Genomic DNA, 22,136 nt, shown 5'->3' on the forward strand with positions numbered 1-22,136 from the left:
TTGTCCAAACTCCTTCAATAATGAATTTTGTAATTGCAAGCACGACTCAATTTAATTGAGTTGCATTACTTTAAGTTCATCCCTGACTATTTTCTGTTTTTCGAAAAAATTTCACGTCATTATAGAGACATCATATGCAAATCCAACCCCTTTGCTTTTCTTTTTTAAAATGATGCATTGTTCAGTGTATGAGGGAGACATGGTATCATTTGACCTCTCTTACGTTTCACATGGAAAAACAAAAATATAAAATAAAAATTCATAAACCTATTGCATTTGTGCTAATTTAGTTATAAACTTTTGACCAAGTATCAATTTAATCATTCCGGCTAATTTTGACTAAATATCATTGACATAGATGATGGTCAGCTTACATGGCACAGTCAACGTTAACGTGGACAATTTTTAGTAATTTTTAGTAATTTTTAAACATTTTTCCTTTTTTTTATGTTTTATTCCTTTTTTCTTCCTTCCCTTCCTTCTTCCTCCAGCCGGTCAGAGGCGAGGGTTGCCAAGGTTGAGGTCAACCTTGCCCAGGCCCGATGAGGCTTGATCCTCGCCAACCCAGCATGAGGCTGCCCTCATGGCCTCTGGTAAGGGCTCAAGCCTCGTCAAGGATTGGGTGAGCCTCATCGACCCTCGCATCTAGCTTATCGCTAAGGTTCAACGATCAGCTGGAGGCAGAAAGGAAGGGAAAAAAATAAAGGAAAGAGAAAGTATAAAGAATAAACAAATAAATAATAGAAAAAAATATTAAAATATTATTAAAAGTTGTTTGCTGGCTATGCCACGTAGGTCTATCATCGTCCACGTTAGTGAAATCTGACCAAAATTTGTCAGAATGACTGAATTGGCACTATGTCAAAAGGTTTATGATTAAATTGGCATCATTAAAAGACTTTGGAATAAATTGACACTAATGCAATAGGTATAAGACTTTTCAGACAATTTTCCTCACTTGGAAACGTGAGTGTTTGTTGAGCCTTTTGACTTTTAAAGCATAGAATTATGCTTTGTTATAAAATTTGTAGACACCTAAAATTGTTCAAATAACATGATATAGCAATTTAAGTCATCCCAAATTTTTACATTTTAAAAAATAATAATAAAGTATCATTTGCCTTTGGTAGAAAATTCAAATGTGGCTTATGTAGTTGGCTTTAAAACCATATTGAAGAAATAGTCGTTCCATCTACTAAGGCATTGGAATTGCCTCTAGGCCATTCCTGTACTAAAGTCCTTATGAAATATCATAACTGGCGTCAAATGACCAAACAACGATTCCATTCCAGTCTCCAGCAAACATGCCGCTTCTATCAAGAAATTAAGTGAACAGAACTTCGGCGAGAGTTACACCAAGAAAAATACCCATAAAGTGAAAAACATTTCACAAATTAGGTTGATTTTGATTTTTTATATAAGGGGGTTCTATGTTGATCTCAGACAGGGAAGTGCATGGCTTGTAATTAAAAAAAAAGGGTTAATATTATGAAAATCACAAATTAATGCATTTGTAACAAATTTACTCTCCATTTGAGTTGGATAACATATGACAATTAATAGGTATATTAATTTGGAGTTTTACCCTTTATTATGGATTATGATTTTTTGTGATATTAATTCAACTTAATAGTCACTAAGGAGTGGTAAATTTATCGTAAATGTATCATTTTGGAGTTTTTTATGATAAAAAAAATTAATTTGGGATAAATTTTTCACTAGTGTACCAGTTTGAGATTTTTTTTAGTAAAAAAATTAGTTTTTAATAAAGTTGTCACAAGCATACCAATTTTGGATTTTCTATGGTATTAAACCAAAGTAAAATGCAGATTCTAAATGTGACACATTTACCCTAAATGAATTTTTTTTTTTTTGTAATGCTAAAAACCTCAAACTTATACGTGTGTGGTATATTTACACCAAACATTTTTTCATGACACCGAACATTTTTTGTGACACCAAAAACTCCAAACTTTTCTATAACACCAAATTTTGGGATAAATGTGTCACATAAATACAAATTTGTGATTTTTTGTGTCATAAGAAGAAATTTGGGGTAAATATATCACAATTTATAAGTTTGGAGACATAGATACAAGTTTGGAGTTTTTGTGTCGCAAAAGTTTGGAGTAAGGGCCCATTTGGTTCGGCTTTTGGGGAATGCATTTGCAAAAATGCAAATACCTTTGGGTGAAGGGGTTTTCAGAAATGCAAATGCCGTTTAGTAAAATTTGTATTGAGAAACAACTTTGGCCAAAATACCGTTTAGTAAAATTTGTATTTGTAATTAACTTTTATTAAATTAAAAAAGCAAAAATATGTTTATTTTTTTTTTGAAGTCCGGCCACCGGACCACCGAATCTAGCTGAACTGCCTAAATAAAAATGTTTATATTTTTATATAAACATATTTTTATATAAAAAATATAAAAATATAAACATAAAATATATATAAAAATAGATATGTTTATATAAATATATATTTATATAAAAACAATCGGAGAAAAAAATAGATATGTTTATATCTATATAAAATATATATAAAATAGCTTTGAATAAAAAATATGTTTATATTTTTATATAAACATATTTTTATATAAAAATATAAAAATATAAACATAAAACATATATATTAAACATAAAATATATAAAAATAGATATTTTTATATAAATATATTTATATAAAAACAATCGGAGAACAAAAATAGATATGTTTATATTTATAAATATTTATTTATTTATTTATTAAACATAAAATATATTTATATAAAAAATTAGATATGTTTATATCTATATAATATATATATATTTATATTTATATAAATATATTTTATATTTCATATAAATATATATTTATTAAACATAAAATATAAAAAAATATAAATGTTTATATTTTTATAAAAAAATATAAATGTTTATATTTTTATATAAAAATATAAACATATTTATTTTTATATTTATTTTTATTCAGGCGACCGATCGGCTTCTCCATAGGAGAGATGAATAATACCGGAAGTTGCATTCCGAAGATGCAACTTTCCAAATGATCTCAAGAGCTGTATTGGGCTAAAGGCCTTTAGGTTGCGTTTGGTTCGGCATTTGCAATGGGCTTTGAGTCCAATGCAAATCCGAAAGCCCAAAGCTACTTGGGAAAAATGCAATTGTGTTTGGTAAAAAAATTTTGCAAATGGACTTTGAGTTGAATGTGTGTTTGGTAAAAAGAACTTTTCAAGGGACTTTGGGTAATATATATATATATATATATATATATATATATATATATATATATATATATATATTCTTTTCTTTTTTTTTTTTGAAAATTCAGCTAAACCCTTCGCCGGCCGGCAAAGGGCTGCGGTCACCGGCGAGCGAGATCGCGCGCGGCCGTCGGGCCGAGGTCACGAGGTCGGGCGACCTCCGGCGAGGGTCGCGCGACCCACCCGAGGCCGCCGAAGGTCGCCCGACCTCGGGCGACGAGGTCGCTCGACCCAAGGGCCGCGCGACCCAAGCGCCGCCGCCGGGTCGCGCGACCCTCGCCACGGCCGCGAGACCCGGGCGACCGCCGCCTGGGTCGCGCAACCCTCGCCTGCGCCGCGAGACCCAAGCGGCGATTGTGCAGGGTCGCGCGGCCCGGGTCGAGCGACCCTGCTCGCCCGAGGTCAAGCGACCTCCGGCGGCCCTCGGGCCGGGTCGCGCGACCCTCGCCGAAGGTCACACGACCTCGGGCAACCTCGGCCGACGACCGCCAACGCCGAGATCTGGCTCGCTAGCGGCCGTCGCCCTTCGCCGGTCCGGCAAAGGGCTGCTCCTTCTTTATTTAAAAAAAAAAAAATATATATATATATATATAGGGGCAATAACGGAAATATGAAAAATTAATGAGGATAGTTTAGGAAGAAAAAAATGTTTTCAGCATTTCCAAGGGCTTGCTTTCATTTGAAAGCTCCTTGAAATTGATTGTCAAACACTCATATTTTGGCTGAAGGGGCTTTGGAGGCTGAGTGGGCTTTCTAGCCCATCCAAACGCACTCTTAGAGCCACTTGGAAATGCAATTGCATCTCGCCAAAGTCGCCCAAAAAAACGAACCAAACACCTTTGTATTTGGCCAAAGGACTTTAGAGCCCAAATGAGTATTCCAAATGCTGAACCAAATAGGGCATAAATATGTTACAATATGCATAATTTATGGCTTTTATGGTTTTTATCCTTTTTTTCTATAAACAGTAACAAATGGACCTTTTAAGGAAAGAGATTTAGGCACAAGAGACTTAAGCCCCCGGCCCATATTTTTTTCTGAAGCAACTGATTTCTCAAAGCAAAATAAAAGAACGTAAATAAGAGAAGGAAGAGGCCACCAAAGAAAAACCAGAAAAGTGAGAAATTCGAGAGAAAGAGCAAGGGGTTTTGGTTTGACAAGTCACAGACACCTCGATAGGCCGAATCAACGTTGTATTGAAGCACTCGGTAAGAATTTTAAACCTTGATACCTTTAACCAAAAAGAAAATTCTTAGTAACTAGTAATTTCGGACTGTGTTAAATTCTTTCTTATGTTGTAAAAAATCTCAATGTCGTGAAACCATAGGTTTTTATAGAAAATTCATTTGAGGTAATAGTTTAATCAAGGTGAAATTTTAAAGTTTGTTGCGAACTGTCGGAACTAGATTTGAATTTTTTGAATTATTGTGGCACCGGTTTTCACACTCTCTAACCATCTTTTGGGTCGAAGATGAGTTCGCCTTTTAAAGATTTCAAGTTAGTTGTCCATTGACTTCGGATTCGCTTGAAATGGACATTGATAGAATTCAAATAAAGCTGTCGTATTACAATAGACATCAGTAGTTGGTTTTGCTTCAGGCAAGCCTTTCGTTGGCTCATCGGAATTATTTTGTTAGCATATAAACTCAGTTTAGTCAAGTCTTAGTTAAAGTATTTATTCTTGATATTGGCATAGTTTCTCACTTAAATGAGTGCGGCTTCCCCATTATAATGAGAGAGAACAAAAAAAAAGACTTAAAAAAGAAAAACAAACTTCCCAGCCTATTTATTAAAAAGGAAGCGAAAAGGCAATGCATTTAGATCGACTTTCATACTTTCTTTTTACTTAATCTAAATTTTGGGGCAAATGTATTTTGACTTTTTATTAAAGCGAAAAACCTGAAACTTTCACAAGATACAAAGATCAACACACAAATTGATGTGTAATTTTTCTTTAATATATCGAAATTTGAATAAAATTTTTGAATTTTGATGGAAAACGAAAAGTTATGTTTTACTTTTTGAAAAGTACAATCGAACAGGCAAAAATTTTCTCCTCCCCGTGAAAGATAAAAATGGGTACATTGGAAAGCAGGTTTGGCAGGGCAGCTGAAGCCCCCTAACACGAGCCCACCTGCGGTATTGCACGATAATTTCTTTCTTCAAGGCAAACCAGCTTTCATTTTTTGGGCCTGTGAGACCGACTCAGGCTTTTACCTCGACTCTAACAGTGACGCTATCATTGAACCATTCTGTCCTTCATCATTCCACCATGCTTGTCATCGGTGAATTTCCATAACTTGTAACCAGCCATCGCCCAACTAAATTTGGAGGAATACTTCACCTTTATACAATGAGAAAGCCTTTGGGTTTCAAGAAAAGCGGTAGGCTCTATTCTCTACTCTCCATATGCATGCACGCATATATGCATACACTGCAAAGCCAATGTCATGCATGTTATGGATCCAATTTAATTTGTTTTTACAGTATTTAAACATTAAATCACACATTCATCTAATAGTTAGTAAGGGATTTGACCCAAGAATGAAGCGCAGAAAAATGTAATTGAAAGGCAAACAAATTATCCTAAATATATTAATTCAAGATCCCCTACTCTAATATTATTATAAATTATGCAACAAATTAAAGTTTCAATGTGAGGGCTATATCATTGATCTTATCTTTCTTAACTATGCATGAACGTATATAAAAAGGATCAAATCAAGCTTTAGAGAAAGATGAAACATCCCAATTTCTGCCTAAGTCTATGATAAAATTTAAGGGCAGTGACTTCTTCTCTGGGGCCACAATGGAAAACATATGATGAAAGTTCATGATTAAACTTACGTAACATTGACAAGTCATGTTGAATTGATAAATAAAGTTGGCGTATGCATGCTTGTCTTTGATCACGTGACTTGCTGCCCATCTTATTATTTAATTTGCATACAACAAATTGGTTAACTTGCCATAGTACGCAAGACAATTTAAAAAGAATTCACGTTGTCACTAACGTAATTCGCTAGACGTCATCCATTGTTCGCAAGAAACTTAAATGGTAACTTAAAATGTTGTCATCCTTAATCTTCATTATCTTACCTATAAAGTGAAACATTATAATCAATTATTTCGGGCCGACAACATTGTACTCAATTGAAATAGCCACATACGCCTAAACATTATTTAATGCAACAACATGGACAAAGGAAATTGATTTATCATTTTCTTTTTAATCATTTACGTACCATGATGATTGATGCTTGCAATAATCTATGGTAAATCATGAATTGACTACATCCTTTGGGACTACATGAGTAGGTATTGCACTAATGCATCTTGTTTTGCAAGTGCAGGAAGAATCAATTGCCAATTGGGTAGGAATATATTCCCTTTTAGTGGACATTTGAGCTGATTAGCTTTCATTTCTGATTCTTTAGAGGTTTCACCATCCCAGTTCTCGTGCACGACACGAGTTGGAGAAATTCCATCGGCATGGTTTTACAACCTCCGAGCATAAATATTCATAGAATAATCCCGGTGAATCTTATGAATCCTATCTTCCATCATTAGGACAAGGGTGAAGTTGGTCATCGAAACATTGTAATTTGCGCTAAATATGTCTTTCTTCTGAACCTGAGATGTACTTGGAAAGTGACTAAACACCACTACCAATAATGTCATCTGACTCGGCTCCATTTCATCAGCAAGAAATAGGAATTTTAAAATCGAAATTAATCTCGGAAATGTATTATATAAGAAGCAAATGCATGGAGATTACACTCTGGACCAAGTCATAAGACAAATTTACTCATTTCAATGAACCATTGTAGTGACAAATTTGGGGAAATTGTTCAATCAATTCTAAAGCTATACTATGGATATTAATTCGGTTATAAATTTTTTTAATTTAGTCAAATTAGTCATAAATTTTGGGGGAAAAACTCTATTGCAATCCTTCTAGTCAAGAGATTTATGATTGATTGATAATTTTCCTTGACATATTTAATGTACTTTTTGGACAAGTTTACTGACGTTACCTTGGATAGTTTCTCCTAATCAATGCATTTATCAAAGTACTAATGTCATGGCCCATATGTATATGTAATCTCAAAGTAACAAGCTGTTATTACTTATAAACAATATATTTGCCTACGCAGATCAAATAAGTTAGTATCGAGGATATGGTAAAAAAAAAAAAAACAAATTACTTTCTGGGATGTGGAAGCTGAGCTTTATCTGTCAGCTTTTTTGGTGGGCGTCCAAAATTCTCCTTGAATTTCGAACTTGAATTGACGGCCATTGGGGTTGAACCTCAGTGATGAGGAGTCAACATGCCCTTTTCTTTCTCTAAGATAGGCTCTCTTTTTTTTTTTTTTTTTTGGGGCTGTTATAGTATGTTTATTAACGTTTTTGTTAAAAAAGTTTGAAACAGAAATAAAAAATTATTTGGATAAATAATTTTTTCTGCGCGTTTAGTAAATTTATTCCTGGAATAGAAAAAGGAAATGTTTGATAAACTTATATAATTTTTTTCTTTTAATTTTTTAATATTTTTATTTTATTTTTCCTTTTTTTCTTTTTCCTCTTTTCTTTTTCTTTTTCCATTTTTATTTTTCTTTTCTTTTTTTCTTCCTTTTTGTCGGCCTTTGCGACGACAAGGGAAATATCAAAATGAGAGTACGGAATATTTCGATTATTGTTGGGAGTTGAAGCCGAGCTTTATCTGTCAGCTTGGGCGGCCAAAATTCTCAAAAAAAAAAAGAAGAAAATAAAGAAAGATGAAAAAGAAAAATTGTTTGAATTTCAAGAACAAGAAAGTCAAGTTTTCTTGTTTCTTTTTTGTTCTAAATTTATTCGGGGGAACAAAATAATGGATTTGGGGTTTTTGTTCTTTTTTTGTTTGATGACGAAAAAATGAAAATGACCAAAAAAAAAAAAAAAAACACAAACAAACAAGGCCATTTATGACAATGAAAATGAAAAAAAAAAAAAAAAAAACGGCGAACACATTTATAAATGAAAATTACGAAATGACAATCCTTAATCTATTATGAGTTACAAATTTTTTAAGGATATCTAGAAACTTTGTTATCCATTTCCCCTCCAAATTCCACAGGCCTCACTCAATTGACATATTATATTATCTAGCTCCATCTATGCCTTCCCTTTACTTGCTGATTTTTTAAGGTACAATTCTTCGTAGAGACTGATGTTTCTTGTTCTTACGGAGAGCGTTCCCACTTTCCCCCTTGACCTTTATGATATATTTGCTTAAAAATCAGTTGATACCAGATGAAGTGGCCAAGTGGATAAATCGGTTGTATTGGCTGCTTAAGATTGAATATGGCAAGTAACAATATATTGGATGATTGATTATAGACTATATATTGCTTTTAATATTTTGCAATATCCAACTGTAGAACATTTTTTTTTTCCATAAATTAAAATATAAGTCACGCTCTCTCTATGAAAACAAGAAACATCAGTCTTCCTTGATTTCAGTCGCATAAAATAACAGATGATTGATATTGATGAAATTTGTCAATATATATGTTAGTGAAAAATTCTTAATTCTTTTCCTAACTCTTTGAAATGGATGGGAGTTCATAGTGAAGGCTACTTGATTGATTGCATGATGCTAGCGGTCAAGATGAGATTAAAAATTCAACGGAACAATGGGTGATGTCCTATTGGCAATAGTAATCTGTCCTATACTAATACAATATTGTCGCAGATGTCTTTTCTTTATTTTATCTATTACCGCGCATAACAAGTTTGTAGATAGGCTCTAAGGAAAATAAACACTAACAAAAGAATTTTTCAGAGAGACTACTACCAAAAAGAAAAAGTTTATACTGCAAAAAACCAGTAAACAAATGGAAGGTGTCGATGGAGAAGGATATTAAACAATGCCAATTGAGCAAGGCAATTTCCGAACCAAAAAAAGAAAAAATGGAGCAATGCAACTCCGAGTGAAATCAGACAACAAAGTTTCTAGGTCTCCTTAAAGAATTTGGGCCCAAAACAAGCTATTACTCTCAAATGGATTAAGGGCTGTCATGATAGTCGAACTCTTTGGAAAATATGAATACCCTATCTATAGACCGACCAAAAAAAAAAACCGTTCCCATAGATATCCTTGAGGTATGCATGCATTAGAAGTGCAAGAAAATAAATTATTATATTTCTATAGAAAGAATAGGTACAACAAATAAAAAAGTGCTTCAATTTTTCTTTTACAAGACCCAAACGAGAGGTGTTATCATCGCCACCTTGGCGACATTCCCTCAAGGAGAGATCGGTGATCATTGACTTAGTCATCTAAAATTTCTGGATATGATGCACAAACTTTGTAACTTTTTTGTTTATATGCAAGACCTTTTATTAATATTTTGGATTGCTAGATACTTTTTACAAGTATAATTGACTACACTGATGATGATGGATGTGATGAGAATAAAATAAGTCATCATATCGCACGTATGTTAAAGATTAATGTTTCGAATGGAAAGATAGAATATGACAGTCGAATTCTCGCCAATATAAACATATCATCTTAATCTTTGGCATGATTATGAAAATAATGTATGTGGGGCTTTCAATGCTAATTTTTTCGTGTTTTTAACAGGTTTGAATTGGTTTACATCTCAAAATTTTGAGTATGTTTGATTTCAAGCTCTGATTAACAAGTTAAGAAAAAGAAAAAAAAAAATAAAAGCAGAAAACTACACCAATCAAGTGTATTGCCCTCTTCGACATATATTCCAGATGCATACAATTTGAAGCTTACGAAAAGAGTAGGTGCCCATAGATGGATGACGATGATGATGTGGTGATACTGACCACGACGATGATGATAGATGGAGCCGTAGTTAAAATTATTTTAGTAGTGTTAGAAGTGCACCACCAAGAGAGAATAAAGACTTAGCAAAAGAAAATAAATAAAATAATTATTCGGTAGTCTTGGGCCTAAGAGTTTATCCCACGTCAGTTTGGAAGTGTTCAATAGTTAATATAAAAGTGAGGGAAAATCCCACTTTTTGAACTAGATTATGGAGTGAGAGAAACCCAAAACCACTCAACACTGGTATTAGAACTAGAGTTATCAACAAATCTAGACCCAACAATCACTCGGAGGGGTTGTTGCAGCTAACCTAAACCCTTTCTCACATTGTAGAAGGAGCAAGTGATTAGTTAATAAACAGCCTCACCCTTTAAGCTAACTTTTGTTGTAAACCCAAGTTCAAGTCTGTTAATATATTTAATTGAACCCACATTCACTAGTATTAGTTAATAAACAGCATCACTAGTATTAATTGTTTTGCACCATACTAATTTTCTTATGTGAGACTTCTCTAAGACAACTCGCCATGCATCTTAACAATCTCCCTTCATGTGTGAGATTAGTGTTAAGTTTGCTGCCCCTTAATCCTTATATGGTTTTGCAACAAGATATCTCAACTTGAATAAGTTGGGCTTCCCCCTTAAGCTAGCTTTTGTTGGAAGCATGCAATAGAAATCTAATACCTTTCACCTGGAAAATCACCTAGAGGGAGCTTAAGCCCAAATCTGTTAACATATTCAGTTAGATCCACTTTTTCTAAAAAAACATAGGCCAATAAGTTATAGGCCTAGGATATATTAACTATTCTACACCACATTGATTCTCTAACTTTAAGATTCACCTAACACAACTTGCACGTACATTTTAACAATTACTACTTAGAAAAGAGGAATGCATGGTATTGATTATTTGGTATTCTATCATTTTTCTTCTTATCTTTCTTCACGAAAATCAGTTTAATGTTAGAATTTCTCAAATGTTCTTAAAATAATTAGGACACTAATGCAAGTTTTATATGGGACGATATTAAAACTCACGATAAGCTCGCTTATTGTAAAATATTATGTCATGCAATTATCTAATTGTCTAATCAGTTCATCCAAGTGGATTCATTTAGCTATAAGAAACATCACCATCTTCAAATTCATCCGATGAAATTAAATTATTCTTTGGGTGGAGATTTATCTAATTCTTATTTGGTTCATCTTCTATCGTCACTATGAATATTTTCATTCTGTTTAGGGTTATTTTCAGATATTGTCAGGTGTCCCCAGATTTATTGTTTACTATATGTTATGACATGTTTGTCAAACGTATTTGGTTTACCTTAGAGAATTATTCGCAATGTTTTTTCTCCGTTCCATTATTATCTATATTCGAGCCAAATAGAAACTTGAGCTCGAATATAAGCCTTTCAACGGTACATCAATTGCTTGCGTTAAGTATGTGCAAGTTCAAAATGGGGTTAGATTTCTGCTTGAATTACTCCATCTCAGCTCAATTTCGATCGAGGTGGGAATCATTATATTTCAGTTCCACCATATTGTACTTATCCATTAGACTAGTCGATGCTAACGCATTATTTACATTCCTAAAAATAAAAAAGAAATGCAAAATAATTTAATCCAAAGTCTATTTGCTATACAAGGAACTAAGCTTTATTGGATGTTTAAATGTATATATGTACCCCACTAACGTTTTCTATCGGGTCTCAATCAACCAAAAGTCATGCGTGTTGTCAAGCTCTCTAGTTACCATTAAGAAAAAAGTTGAAGAAAGACATCTTGCATGTGTGCGTCATTTTGTTCTGCTCACGAATGATCAAACCAACCTTCCTTCCTCCTTCCCCTATCACAACCACTCCGAAATTGTTTACAAGTAATTGAGTTTGCCTTCGTGGACCGACCCTTTTTGCCAAGAATGAGTCCTTGTCAGTTTAAACGTTTGTTTCATTGAAAACTTTATAATAAAGGAAAATATTTTTTATTTAAATAATTTTCAAGAAAAATGGTTAGTTTTCATTTGTTTGATAATTTATAGAAAATAAGTTCCTTCTTTTTAGAAGAGAAAGTGGTTTTCCTGCAATCTAAACTTGTTTTTTCTTCGATCAATGGAAAAAGTTTTCAGTACATCAATTAGTTTTTGTTGTCCAAATATTGAAAAGTCGAAAAACAAGCAAATGGACCCCTAATCCCTTTTTCATACGCACTAAAGAGGAACCTTCAAATTGACCACACAAGAGCTGAATAAAAGCCAGACGACCATATGCATTTACATTTATCTTCAGTATTTATTTGTTTTGATAATTTTCCAAATTGAACCACTAATACACATATGTCCAGTCTCGCAAGTAATTTGTTGCATCCCTCTATATATATTTACGAGCTTGACAACCATGATATCACAAGTTCATTCATCTCTCTCTCTCTCTCTCTCTCTCTCTCTCTCTCTCTCTCTCTCTCTCTCTCTCTCTCTCTCTCTTCCTTCTTGCATTAACGAGGAAAAGGAAAAGAAATGGGGGGAATATGTTCGTTGTTGAAAACTGAAAGGCAGCCTCCGGCGAATGGAAAACTCATCACAATCCTCAGTATTGACGGTGGAGGAGTCCGAGGAATCATTCCGGGGGTCATTCTCGCTTACCTCGAAGCACAACTTCAGGTAATAACATGAACAAACCATACGAACAAAGTGGACATAAGAGTTACATCATTGTGCTACAATGATATATCAAGAAAAAACAACTAAGAAAGAAGCTCATGATTAGGGTTAAAGTCAAAAAATATTTTGAGAGGACTTTCTTCCTTCGTTGTTTTAATATTCTGTGTGGGAGGAAGGCAGCCATGCCAAATATTTTGCTCTTTCCATCTGAATCTTCTCCCATAATTTGATTATGTTAACAAACTTGAATAATAGTTTCTTTTATGGTTATCATATTGGCGGTCTTAAGTTGATGGAATTTACAGGAACGGGATGGACCGGATTCAAGAATCGCAAATTACTTTGACATAATTGCTGGGACAAGCACGGGTGGATTGGTGACAGCCATGATTACAGCACCAAAGGACAATCGTCCAATCTATGCAGCCTGTGACATTAAGGATTTTTACTATGAGCATTGTCCTGAAATATTTCCTTATAAAAAGCAAGTTATATTTACCCCTTTTTCGTTGTTTTTTCTTTTTCAACTATAATTGTTCAAGTCATTTGAACATTCATGGAATAATCTATACTGGAAAGTTCCATGGAGAAGTCGTTTCAAATGTCTGTAGTCAAATAAACTAGTAATGTGCTCATGCGCTGGGCAAGCTTAAATTTTTTCATTTGAATAAAATAGAATGTGAAATTCAGTGTAAATTATTTGTTATATGGTATACTATTATATATAAATCTTCCTTTTTCAAACAAAACGAGGAGGATTTATTAGAATATAACATATTAGCAATTTAAAATATCGGCTCTTGACAATAATTGGAAAGTTCCTAATTGTCATTGTTATATAGGAATTTTTATTTTTTTTTTTGTAATCAAAAAAATTATTTTAATATTGAGAGAAAGTTAATTAAAATCTTCAAAGGAAATATTTAAATAGGCAGATTTAAAAAAAAAAATGTTAGAATAGTCAATAATTGCTAATTTGAGACATAAAACTAATGTCTTTTAATCAAAACTTATGGTATGCAATAAGACTATCACAAAATCTTGGTTGGAAGCATAATAAGTGAAGAGTAAAAAAACATGGACCCCTTGCAATGAGGATTACCGGTTCCTTATATGTTAAAGTCCTATGTGCCACTTTTAGAGACACCCCTAAAATAAAGGTTGCTATTATATATTTAAATGAATATTGCTACTATAAATATTAGTACCATAAAAGGAAATGATAGAGATAGCTAAAAATTAGAGAAAAATGATGTATCAACTATCAAGCGGTATTTGGAAATTAATCGAACATATCAAGTGAAGTCACTCTCTAATAAATGACATCGGTATTCGTTTTTATTGGGTGGATTTGTTTAATGAATTGGACTCGACATTTGATATCGTGATTCTAACGTCTCTTATTCAACTTTTGAATAGTTGCGATAACTTTATATTCAAACTTAGAAGCTCGGCAGAAGCAGTCAAGGGGCCAAAGTATGACGGGACTGAGTTGCATTCCACAGTCAATAAGCTGCTCAAAGGAATTACACTCAGTCAAACCTTGACCAACGTCGTCATCCCGGCTTTCGATATCAAGCGTCTCCAACCAGTCATCTTCTCTACCATCGACGTAGGAACCCGAACTTGACCATATAACCCTGATTTCGCCGACTCCAGATAGATATGGATCCTTATATTGCCGCTTTGATTTGAATTCTCATACGTCTCTTTTGATTTTCTTGCAACTTGACGGGGGACAGGCGAAAAAGGATCCTCTGAAGAATGCGCGGTTGGCAGATGTTTGCCTTGGCACCTCCGCAGCTCCTACATTACTCCCGGCGCACTTCTTCCAGACTACAGACAAGAACGGAAACATCCGTAGCTTCGATCTCGTTGATGGTGGGGTCGCTGCAAATAATCCAGTAAGTGCAAAAACGAGAATGAAATTTGGCTATATATACAATGGTAAAATGTATTCAATAAGGGCGTTACACTGTTATTACTTCCTAAACTTTTCTAAAATGCCATAATACGGTGTCTGACTACATGACAGGACAAAAGAAACAACAAAAAAGAGAATTAACAATATGAAATCGTGTGTTTTGCAGACCCTAGTTGCTCTGAACCTCGTTAGGAGAGAGAACCTATCGCAAAACGAATTGTTCAAGGGCATAAATCTAAGAGATACCGATCAAATACTAGTGCTGTCACTTGGTACTGGTACGACCAAGAATGAAGAGAAGTATAGTGCGACCGAGGCCGCTAAATGGGGACTCCTACCCTGGATCAATTACAATGGTTCGACTCCAATAATCGATATCTTCAATGAAGCATGTTCCGATATGGTCGATATTCACTTGTCTACTCACTTCCAATCCTTAAAATGCCAAAAAAATTACCTCCGAATTCAGGTATGAGATGGATTGCTAACATCGCATGTGGCTTCATAAAACATCGTCATTTTACCGCTTTACGCTGGCTCATGACCACGCGGCTTCTTTTGACATCATTTCTCGTGGATTGCTTCAAAACAGGATGACACCTTGACTGGAAAAGAATCATCGCTTGATAATTCGACCCGCGAGAATCTAGAGAGGCTCGTGGAAATAGGGGAGAAGCTATTGCAGAAACGAGTGTCAAGGGTAAACTTGGAGACCGGTAAGTTTGAAAAGATTGAAGGAGAAGGCACCAATGGAGATGCGCTTAGGCGCTTTGCAATTCGGCTCTCTGAAGAAAGGAAGAGGCGAAACAAATAGATATTATACATCCGAATATGGTCTGTCGGGATTCGTGAACATGCTGCTTAGATGAATGTGAAATAGTTTATAGAATATTCCGTGCAAGATAATAGTCTCGGGTGTAAAGCTCTTCGCAATGTTTGTAGAATTTCTTCTGTCTACTTCAACTATGAAATTTTGTAATTTCAACTATGATGTAATTTAATTGAGTTCCAGCACTTTAAGTTTATCCCTAACTAGTTTTCCTTTTTTTAACTTTCCCTAGAGTCGTAATATAGACATAATATGCAAATCCAAAATAAGGAATGTTCAATGTATGAGAGATATAAACTACAAGTTCACTTCGAAATGTGGGTGTTTGTTGAGGCATTTAACGTTTAAGTAAGAAGAACATTTTGGAAAGCATCACAAATGTTATAACTTTCGCTCAACGTTTACTTAATTATCATAAGTTTTTTTTTTTCAATCACTAAAGTAAGATGGCTCTTAGAGAAACGTTCGCTTGAGTAACATAACTTTTTTTTCGATCATTTAAGTGCTAAGTTTAGAAGTCACGACTCAAGTGATCTGAAAAAGGTTATAACAATCAAGTGAGAACTATATGAAAATATGTCACTCAAGATGTCATTTTATCTCAACTTTTAAAGCATAGAATTATATTTTTTATAGAATTTTTTACACCTTAAATTGTCCAAAAATACATGTTACAGTATAGGCATTCCGAATCCTTTCATAACTTTTCAAAAATTAGAGTATTATTTGTATTTCGGCGGAAAATTCAAATGTGGCTTACATGGTTGGCTTTAATACCGAATCAAAGAAGTAGTGATTCCTTCATATCCTTTGCTAAACATCCTAATCAAAATCCAAAATCGAAACAACGATTCCATTCATGTCTCTACCGAACATGCCGCCTCTATCAAGAAACGAAGTGAATTAGAACTTTCGGCGAAAGGACATCAAGAAATAAAAGCTGGTTATCGGGTATGTGGCAAATGGACCTCTTCAAAGGAAAAAAGCCTTTAGGCCCCCAAAGATTTAAGGCCTCACCCCATTGTCGTTTCTTCTGCAGCCGCCGGTTTCTCAGAGGAAAATAAGAAGAGAAGAAACAAAAAATAAGTTCACGAATCAATCCATGTCTTCTTCAACTACTTGCATGATCCTATCACGTTCCCCTTACATCCAAGATTTGATGATGACTACCTCAACCTCTAAGCATTCCTTGTTACTTTATGCACAAAACATTCAAATGCCAGTGACTGCTCTTTGCCCTTTCGCTAATGTGGGGAAAATCAGACTTCTCTCGAGCTAGGATGAGCTTTAGCTCATTATTTTCTTATGGCGAGTTGTTTGCCTCTCGTACTGTGATTTGCATCGCAATTTTACCACTAATTAAGTCTAATTATCTTGCTTGAAAACCAAATTAGTTTGCTGATAATGTGTCGAGCATGAAAGATAGGGTCCATGTTTAGCTTTAAATCGTTCCTCCAATGATAATGAGCAGGTATGATAAAAGGAATCTTCACATACACGAGATACACGGGCATGAGAAAACAAATAATGCGCCTTTGGACAATCCAATGGGAATGAAGACCACCACATCATGAATCGTGCCATCTCCAAGGGAAGTTTACAGAAAACAGACTTTTTCCCTCAACTTTTTATTGTCCCTATCCCTCTTTTCACTAAAGCGAATAGACTTTGGAATAGTGCACGAAGACTTGATAGAAACAGAAGTCGCCCAAGAAAAGAGCCCAATAATTGATTAGGCGCAGGAGAGAGCGCATTATTGCCACTTCCAAGAAGATTCCAGTTTCATTCGAGCTATAAAATATTACTATGATAGGTTCTCACCAACAAATATTCATCTCTTAGTTGCTATCCATTTGCAAAACGACGAGTCAGTGTTCTGATTCTTCTTGAGCTGAGCTCTTCTCAGCCTTGTCCATGGCGAGAAGTGGATCTCCGACGGGGAAGATGGTGACAGTCCTGAGTATCGACGGAGGTGGTGTAAGAGGGATCATTCCTGGCACGATCCTTGCCAATCTCGAATCCATACTTCAAGTAATCGCGCCCATTTATTTTATTTGTCAATGTTTCCTTTGTAGATGATGTTGGATAACAACTATCGAGTGTGGCATGCCAGCCGTGAAAATGGTACCCCAAAATCTCCATAGTTAGAATTTAGAACACAGTAATGAAGAAAAAAAGATTTGTGTACCTAATTTGGAATCCGTCATATCCAGAGCTCAACTGCTTTTCCTTACCCTCTGTACCACTAGCTCAATAAAACCATTTCTCACGAATTACGTTCTATAAATGCCCATTATATGAGATTATTTGTGTATTAAGATTAAAAGAGAGATTTGAACACTATATGTAGAGTCTTCTGTCACAAGCCCTCTCATCATAGATCAGGCTTTATTCGGCCCCTACAAGTGATGCCCATATTAGACTAATTAGGAATCTTTATATCTCATCTTATTAGATTAACTTCGTAAAAAAGTAAAATTTAATCTCAGTTAATATAGTCCACAAAAAAAAAAAAAAAAAACTATTACATGGCAGCTGCCCGTTCTAATCACTCAGCTGGCATAGACAGCTGGATTAGAGTCGGGTGAGGTGGCTCACGAAAGCAACATAAGCTACTGAGGTTTTGATGGTCCTCCAGCAATGAAGAAAAGCATCTTATGAAAATTGCAGCATCCCCTTTTACATTTGCAGCTGCTGTTAGGAAGCTATTAGCTTGGGCATTTTTAATCTGTATGAATAGTCTTATTTTTATGGTGATCATAGCAGTCGTTTAAAGTTGATGAAATTTACAGGAATTGGAACCAAACAGAAGGGACCTGAGAATTGCAGATTATTTCGACATAATTGCTGGCACAAGCACGGGTGGGTTGATCACGGCCATGATTACAGCACCAAATGAGAACAACCGTCCGAAGTTTCCAGCCTGTGAAATCAATAAAATTTACTTTAAGAGTTGTCCTAAAATATTTCCCCAGAAATGGTAAGTTATGTTAATTCATTTTCTTCTTTCCTTTAAATATAATTCTTCGAGTCATGTGAACATCCAAGCAATAATCTAAAAAAGGAAAGTCAGCCGTAAATTTCTGTAATCAATTAAACTAGTACCATGTCTATTCGTTGTGCAAGCGTGAATTTTTTTTATTTGAATAAAATTGGAATATATGTATTTTAGCTTAAATTATTCATCATATTGTAAACCATTTCATATGGATCTTCCTCTTTTAAACAAAACGAAGGTGAAATTCTTAGTTCATATTATATATTAATTAGACAAAATATTGAGACTCCATAATCATTAGAAAATTTCAAATTTTTGTTGTTATATGACATAGGAAAATTTTATATGTAATCAGCAGCATTATTTCAATATTGAGAGGAACACTAAAAATATTTCAGGGAAATAATTCACAAGAAAAGTTACAGATATCTTATGATTTTCGATAATTGCTAGTTTATAATATTAAAATCATTAAAACTATTTTATTTTATAGCAAAACTCATGGTACTTCATGAGAAGCACAAAATCCTAGTTAGAAGCAAAATGAATGGAGAGTGCACGCAAAGTACTCCTTGCAAGGAGACTTATTGATCCCTTACAAATTAGAATCCCTTACAAATGAAGAGCTTCCTATTATATATTTATAAAATTCTTTTTACTGTAGAAAGCAATGATACAAATGGGCAAAGTTTATAAGAAAATTGATGTATCGACTATTTAGTGATGTTTGGTAATTAATCAGACATATCAAGAGAAGTCACTTACTACTAATTATTAACATTGGCATTCTTTTTTATTGGGTAGATTTATTTAATCAATTGGACTCGGAATTGATATCATCGTTCAATTTATCCCGGTCTCAAGCGAGTTTATAACGTGTCTTATGAACAGTCGCAATAAGATGATGAATTCAATAATAAGCTGGGTAGGCGCACTCATGGGGCCAAAGCATGACGGGAAGAAGTTGAAATCCCTGGTCGAAGATATGCTCGGTGCCACCACTCTAAGTCAGACCTTGACCAACGTCGTCATCCCGACTTTCGACATCAAGCTTCTCCAACCAGTCATCTTCTCTACCGACGCCGTAAGAACCCGAACTCGACCACATAACCCTGATTTCGCCAACTCTAGATAGATGTCCATCCATATACGGTCAGTTCAATCTAAACTCTCCTGTGTCGCTTTGGAGTTTCTAACAATTGATGGGGGACAGGCAAGAACGAATCCTTTAAAGAATGCGCGGTTGGCGGATGTTTGCATGGGCACCTCCGCAGCTCCCATATTCCTCCCGCCGTACTACTTCAAGACCGAAGACAAGAACGAGGAGCGTCACTTCAATCTCATCGATGGTGGGGTTGCAGCAAATAATCCCGTAAGTGCAAACACGAGAACTAGGGTTCGGGTATAAATTCATTCGCATTACACTGATTATGTACTAAACTTTTCTAAGATTGCTAGTTCGGTGTCTGACCATATGACAGTAAGTATTCTTTTGATTATTTTGAAACGTTATCAAGTTTCATTTATTATAAAGCTTACCACAAGAAGTCAGGCCAAAATAAAGAAGAAAAGAGAGAACTAACAATATGCAATTCTGTGTTTTGCAGGCCTTAGTTGCTCTCAGCCACATTAATAGAGAGATTTTCTCGCAAAACGGAGAGTGCAAGGACAAAAATCCAGGACAAATCGATCGAATATTAGTGCTATCACTCGGTACTGGTGCGGCTCACAATAAAGGGAAGTATAGTGCGGCCAAGGCCGCTAGATGGGGACTTATCAATTGGAACGTTGACCATGGTTTCACTCCGTTGTTCGACATCTTCAACGACGTGATCTCTGATATGGTCGATATTTACTTGTCTAGTCTCTTCCGATTCTTCAAATGCGAGCAAAATTACCTCCGGATTCAGGTATGAGACGAATTGCTTGTATAGCGTTTGGCTTCATGAAACACCATAATTTTAATGCCATAGACTAGCTCATGACTACACGACTTAATTTGAAATGATTTCACACGGGCTACTTCAAAACAGGATGACACCTTGACCGGAGAAGAATCATTGGTTGATGCTGCGACCCCGGAGAATCTACATAGGCTGGAGGAAATAGGGCAGAAGCTATTGCAAAAACCGGAGTCAAGGGTAAACTTGGAGACCGGTAAATTCGAAGAGACTGAAAAACATCGCACCAATGAAGACGCACTTCGGGAATTTGCAGAACGGCTCGTTAATGAAAGGAAGAGAAGAGAAGAGGAAGAGAAGAAAACAAGTAGCAATTTGTACATCCAAAAATGATCTGTCGTGATTCATGATGCTGCTACTTAGATGAACTCGATATAGCTTATAGGATCTTCCATAAACAATAATAGTCTTACAAGTAAAGCTCATTGGGATATTGGTAGAATTTCTCCTCTTCATCAAATATGAAATTTTGTAATTTCAACCATGATGCAATTTAATTGAGTTCCAGTACTTTTAAGTTTATCCCTAACTATGTTATTATTTATGAAAAATTCAACTGAAGTCATAATAGAGACATAATATGCAAACGGAGAATGATAAATGTTTCAATGTACTAGAGAGATAGAGTGAACTCAGAAATGTCGGTGTTTGATGAGGATTTTTAACTTTTAAAGCAGCAAATTACATTTTTATAAAATTTCAGACACCTAAAATTGTTTAAAATACATGTTATAGCATTTAAAGTCATTCCATAACATTTCATAATTTTTTTCAAAGTATTATCTGTATTTTGGAGGAGAATTCAAATGTGGCTTATGTGGTTTGCTTTAAAACCCAATCGAAGAAATAATCATTCCTTCATATAGTAGATTCTACTAGGGCAGTGGAATTACCTTAGGCCATTCCTGTAATGAAGTCCTTTTCAAACATCATAATCAGAATCAGAACTTGAAACGAAGATTCATTCCAGTCTACCAAACATGCCGCCTCTACTGAACTTGAGATTAAGTGAATAGATCTTTGGCGAGAGTGACACCAAGAAATGAAAGCAAGTCACATTGTAAGTGAAGAAAAAAACGTAACGGAACAGGAACAGGAACAAGGACTCAAGATCAGGCCTCTGAAGAGTAGCGCCAAACATGAATTGTCGACCTGATATAAGTGACTGGGAGAATGTATTCAGATCCGGAACATCATTCTCCTGGCAGGCAACTGTTTATCCACCATGTTTACGATTTCTTCCTCATCGTAGAGGATATTAGGATCATAAAATGAGTACAAGGAAACAAAAGAATTCATCCTTCTTGTTGGATTTTAATCAGCCACATAACTGGATAAACGATGATTTGGAGACAAATCTCACAAATTATGTTTAACTATGCATCAACTTGATGGAATGAATCTTTACAGGCACTAGAGACAAGTTTCAGCATGAATTCCTCTTAAAAAATCTGCTCCTCTGTTTCAATTCATATAACATCTCCATTGACAGAAACTATTGTACACGAGAGCCGTTATATACAGACTCACTCACACTACGTCAGTTACCCGATGAGGTAAAGAAAGTACCTCAAGAAAGTGCAAGTGGTATCAATAGCTGTAGCTGATCCCCCCGCAAGTGAATCGATACAAAATCCACCCCAAAAATGTGTCAAAACTTCCA

General features: G+C 35.0%; 2 protein-coding genes across 2 annotated transcripts; both read left to right on the forward strand.

Moving 5' to 3' along the window:
- Positions 1-12,559: 12,559 nt before the first annotated feature.
- LOC104418599 (patatin-like protein 2) lies at positions 12,560-15,691 on the forward strand. Its single transcript, XM_010029979.3, has 6 exons — positions 12,560-12,761; positions 13,067-13,245; positions 14,181-14,373; positions 14,504-14,665; positions 14,852-15,154; positions 15,278-15,691. Exons 1-6 carry the CDS (start codon positions 12,618-12,620, stop codon positions 15,497-15,499), a joined length of 1,203 nt encoding a protein of 400 aa, XP_010028281.2. The 5' UTR covers positions 12,560-12,617; the 3' UTR covers positions 15,500-15,691.
- Positions 15,692-17,240: 1,549 nt separating this feature from the next.
- Positions 17,241-20,995, forward strand: LOC104418600 (patatin-like protein 2). The gene is made up of 6 exons (XM_010029981.3): positions 17,241-17,545; positions 18,307-18,494; positions 19,404-19,596; positions 19,726-19,884; positions 20,120-20,422; positions 20,546-20,995. Exons 1-6 carry the CDS (start codon positions 17,429-17,431, stop codon positions 20,804-20,806), a joined length of 1,221 nt encoding a protein of 406 aa, XP_010028283.2. The 5' UTR covers positions 17,241-17,428; the 3' UTR covers positions 20,807-20,995.
- Positions 20,996-22,136: the final 1,141 nt, after the last annotated feature.

Source organism: Eucalyptus grandis, chromosome 9 (genome assembly GCF_016545825.1).
Source record: "Eucalyptus grandis isolate ANBG69807.140 chromosome 9, ASM1654582v1, whole genome shotgun sequence".
Lineage (NCBI taxonomy): Eukaryota > Viridiplantae > Streptophyta > Magnoliopsida > Myrtales > Myrtaceae > Eucalyptus > Eucalyptus grandis.

What these genes read in the sequence shown, in the direction of transcription:
- LOC104418599 (XM_010029979.3), top strand. Translation starts at nt 12,618, where the DNA reads ATGGGGGGAATATGTTCGTTGTTGAAAACTGAAAGGCAGCCTCCGGCG. An exon ending in TCATCTTCTCTACCATCGAC is followed by an intron (nt 14,374 to 14,503) that starts GTAGGAACCCGA and finishes GACGGGGGACAG; the next exon opens with GCGAAAAAGGATCCTCTGAA. An exon ending in AAAATTACCTCCGAATTCAG is followed by an intron (nt 15,155 to 15,277) that starts GTATGAGATGGA and finishes GCTTCAAAACAG; the next exon opens with GATGACACCTTGACTGGAAA.
- LOC104418600 (XM_010029981.3), top strand. Translation starts at nt 17,429, where the DNA reads ATGGCGAGAAGTGGATCTCCGACGGGGAAGATGGTGACAGTCCTGAGT. An exon ending in TCATCTTCTCTACCGACGCC is followed by an intron (nt 19,597 to 19,725) that starts GTAAGAACCCGA and finishes GATGGGGGACAG; the next exon opens with GCAAGAACGAATCCTTTAAA. An exon ending in AAAATTACCTCCGGATTCAG is followed by an intron (nt 20,423 to 20,545) that starts GTATGAGACGAA and finishes ACTTCAAAACAG; the next exon opens with GATGACACCTTGACCGGAGA.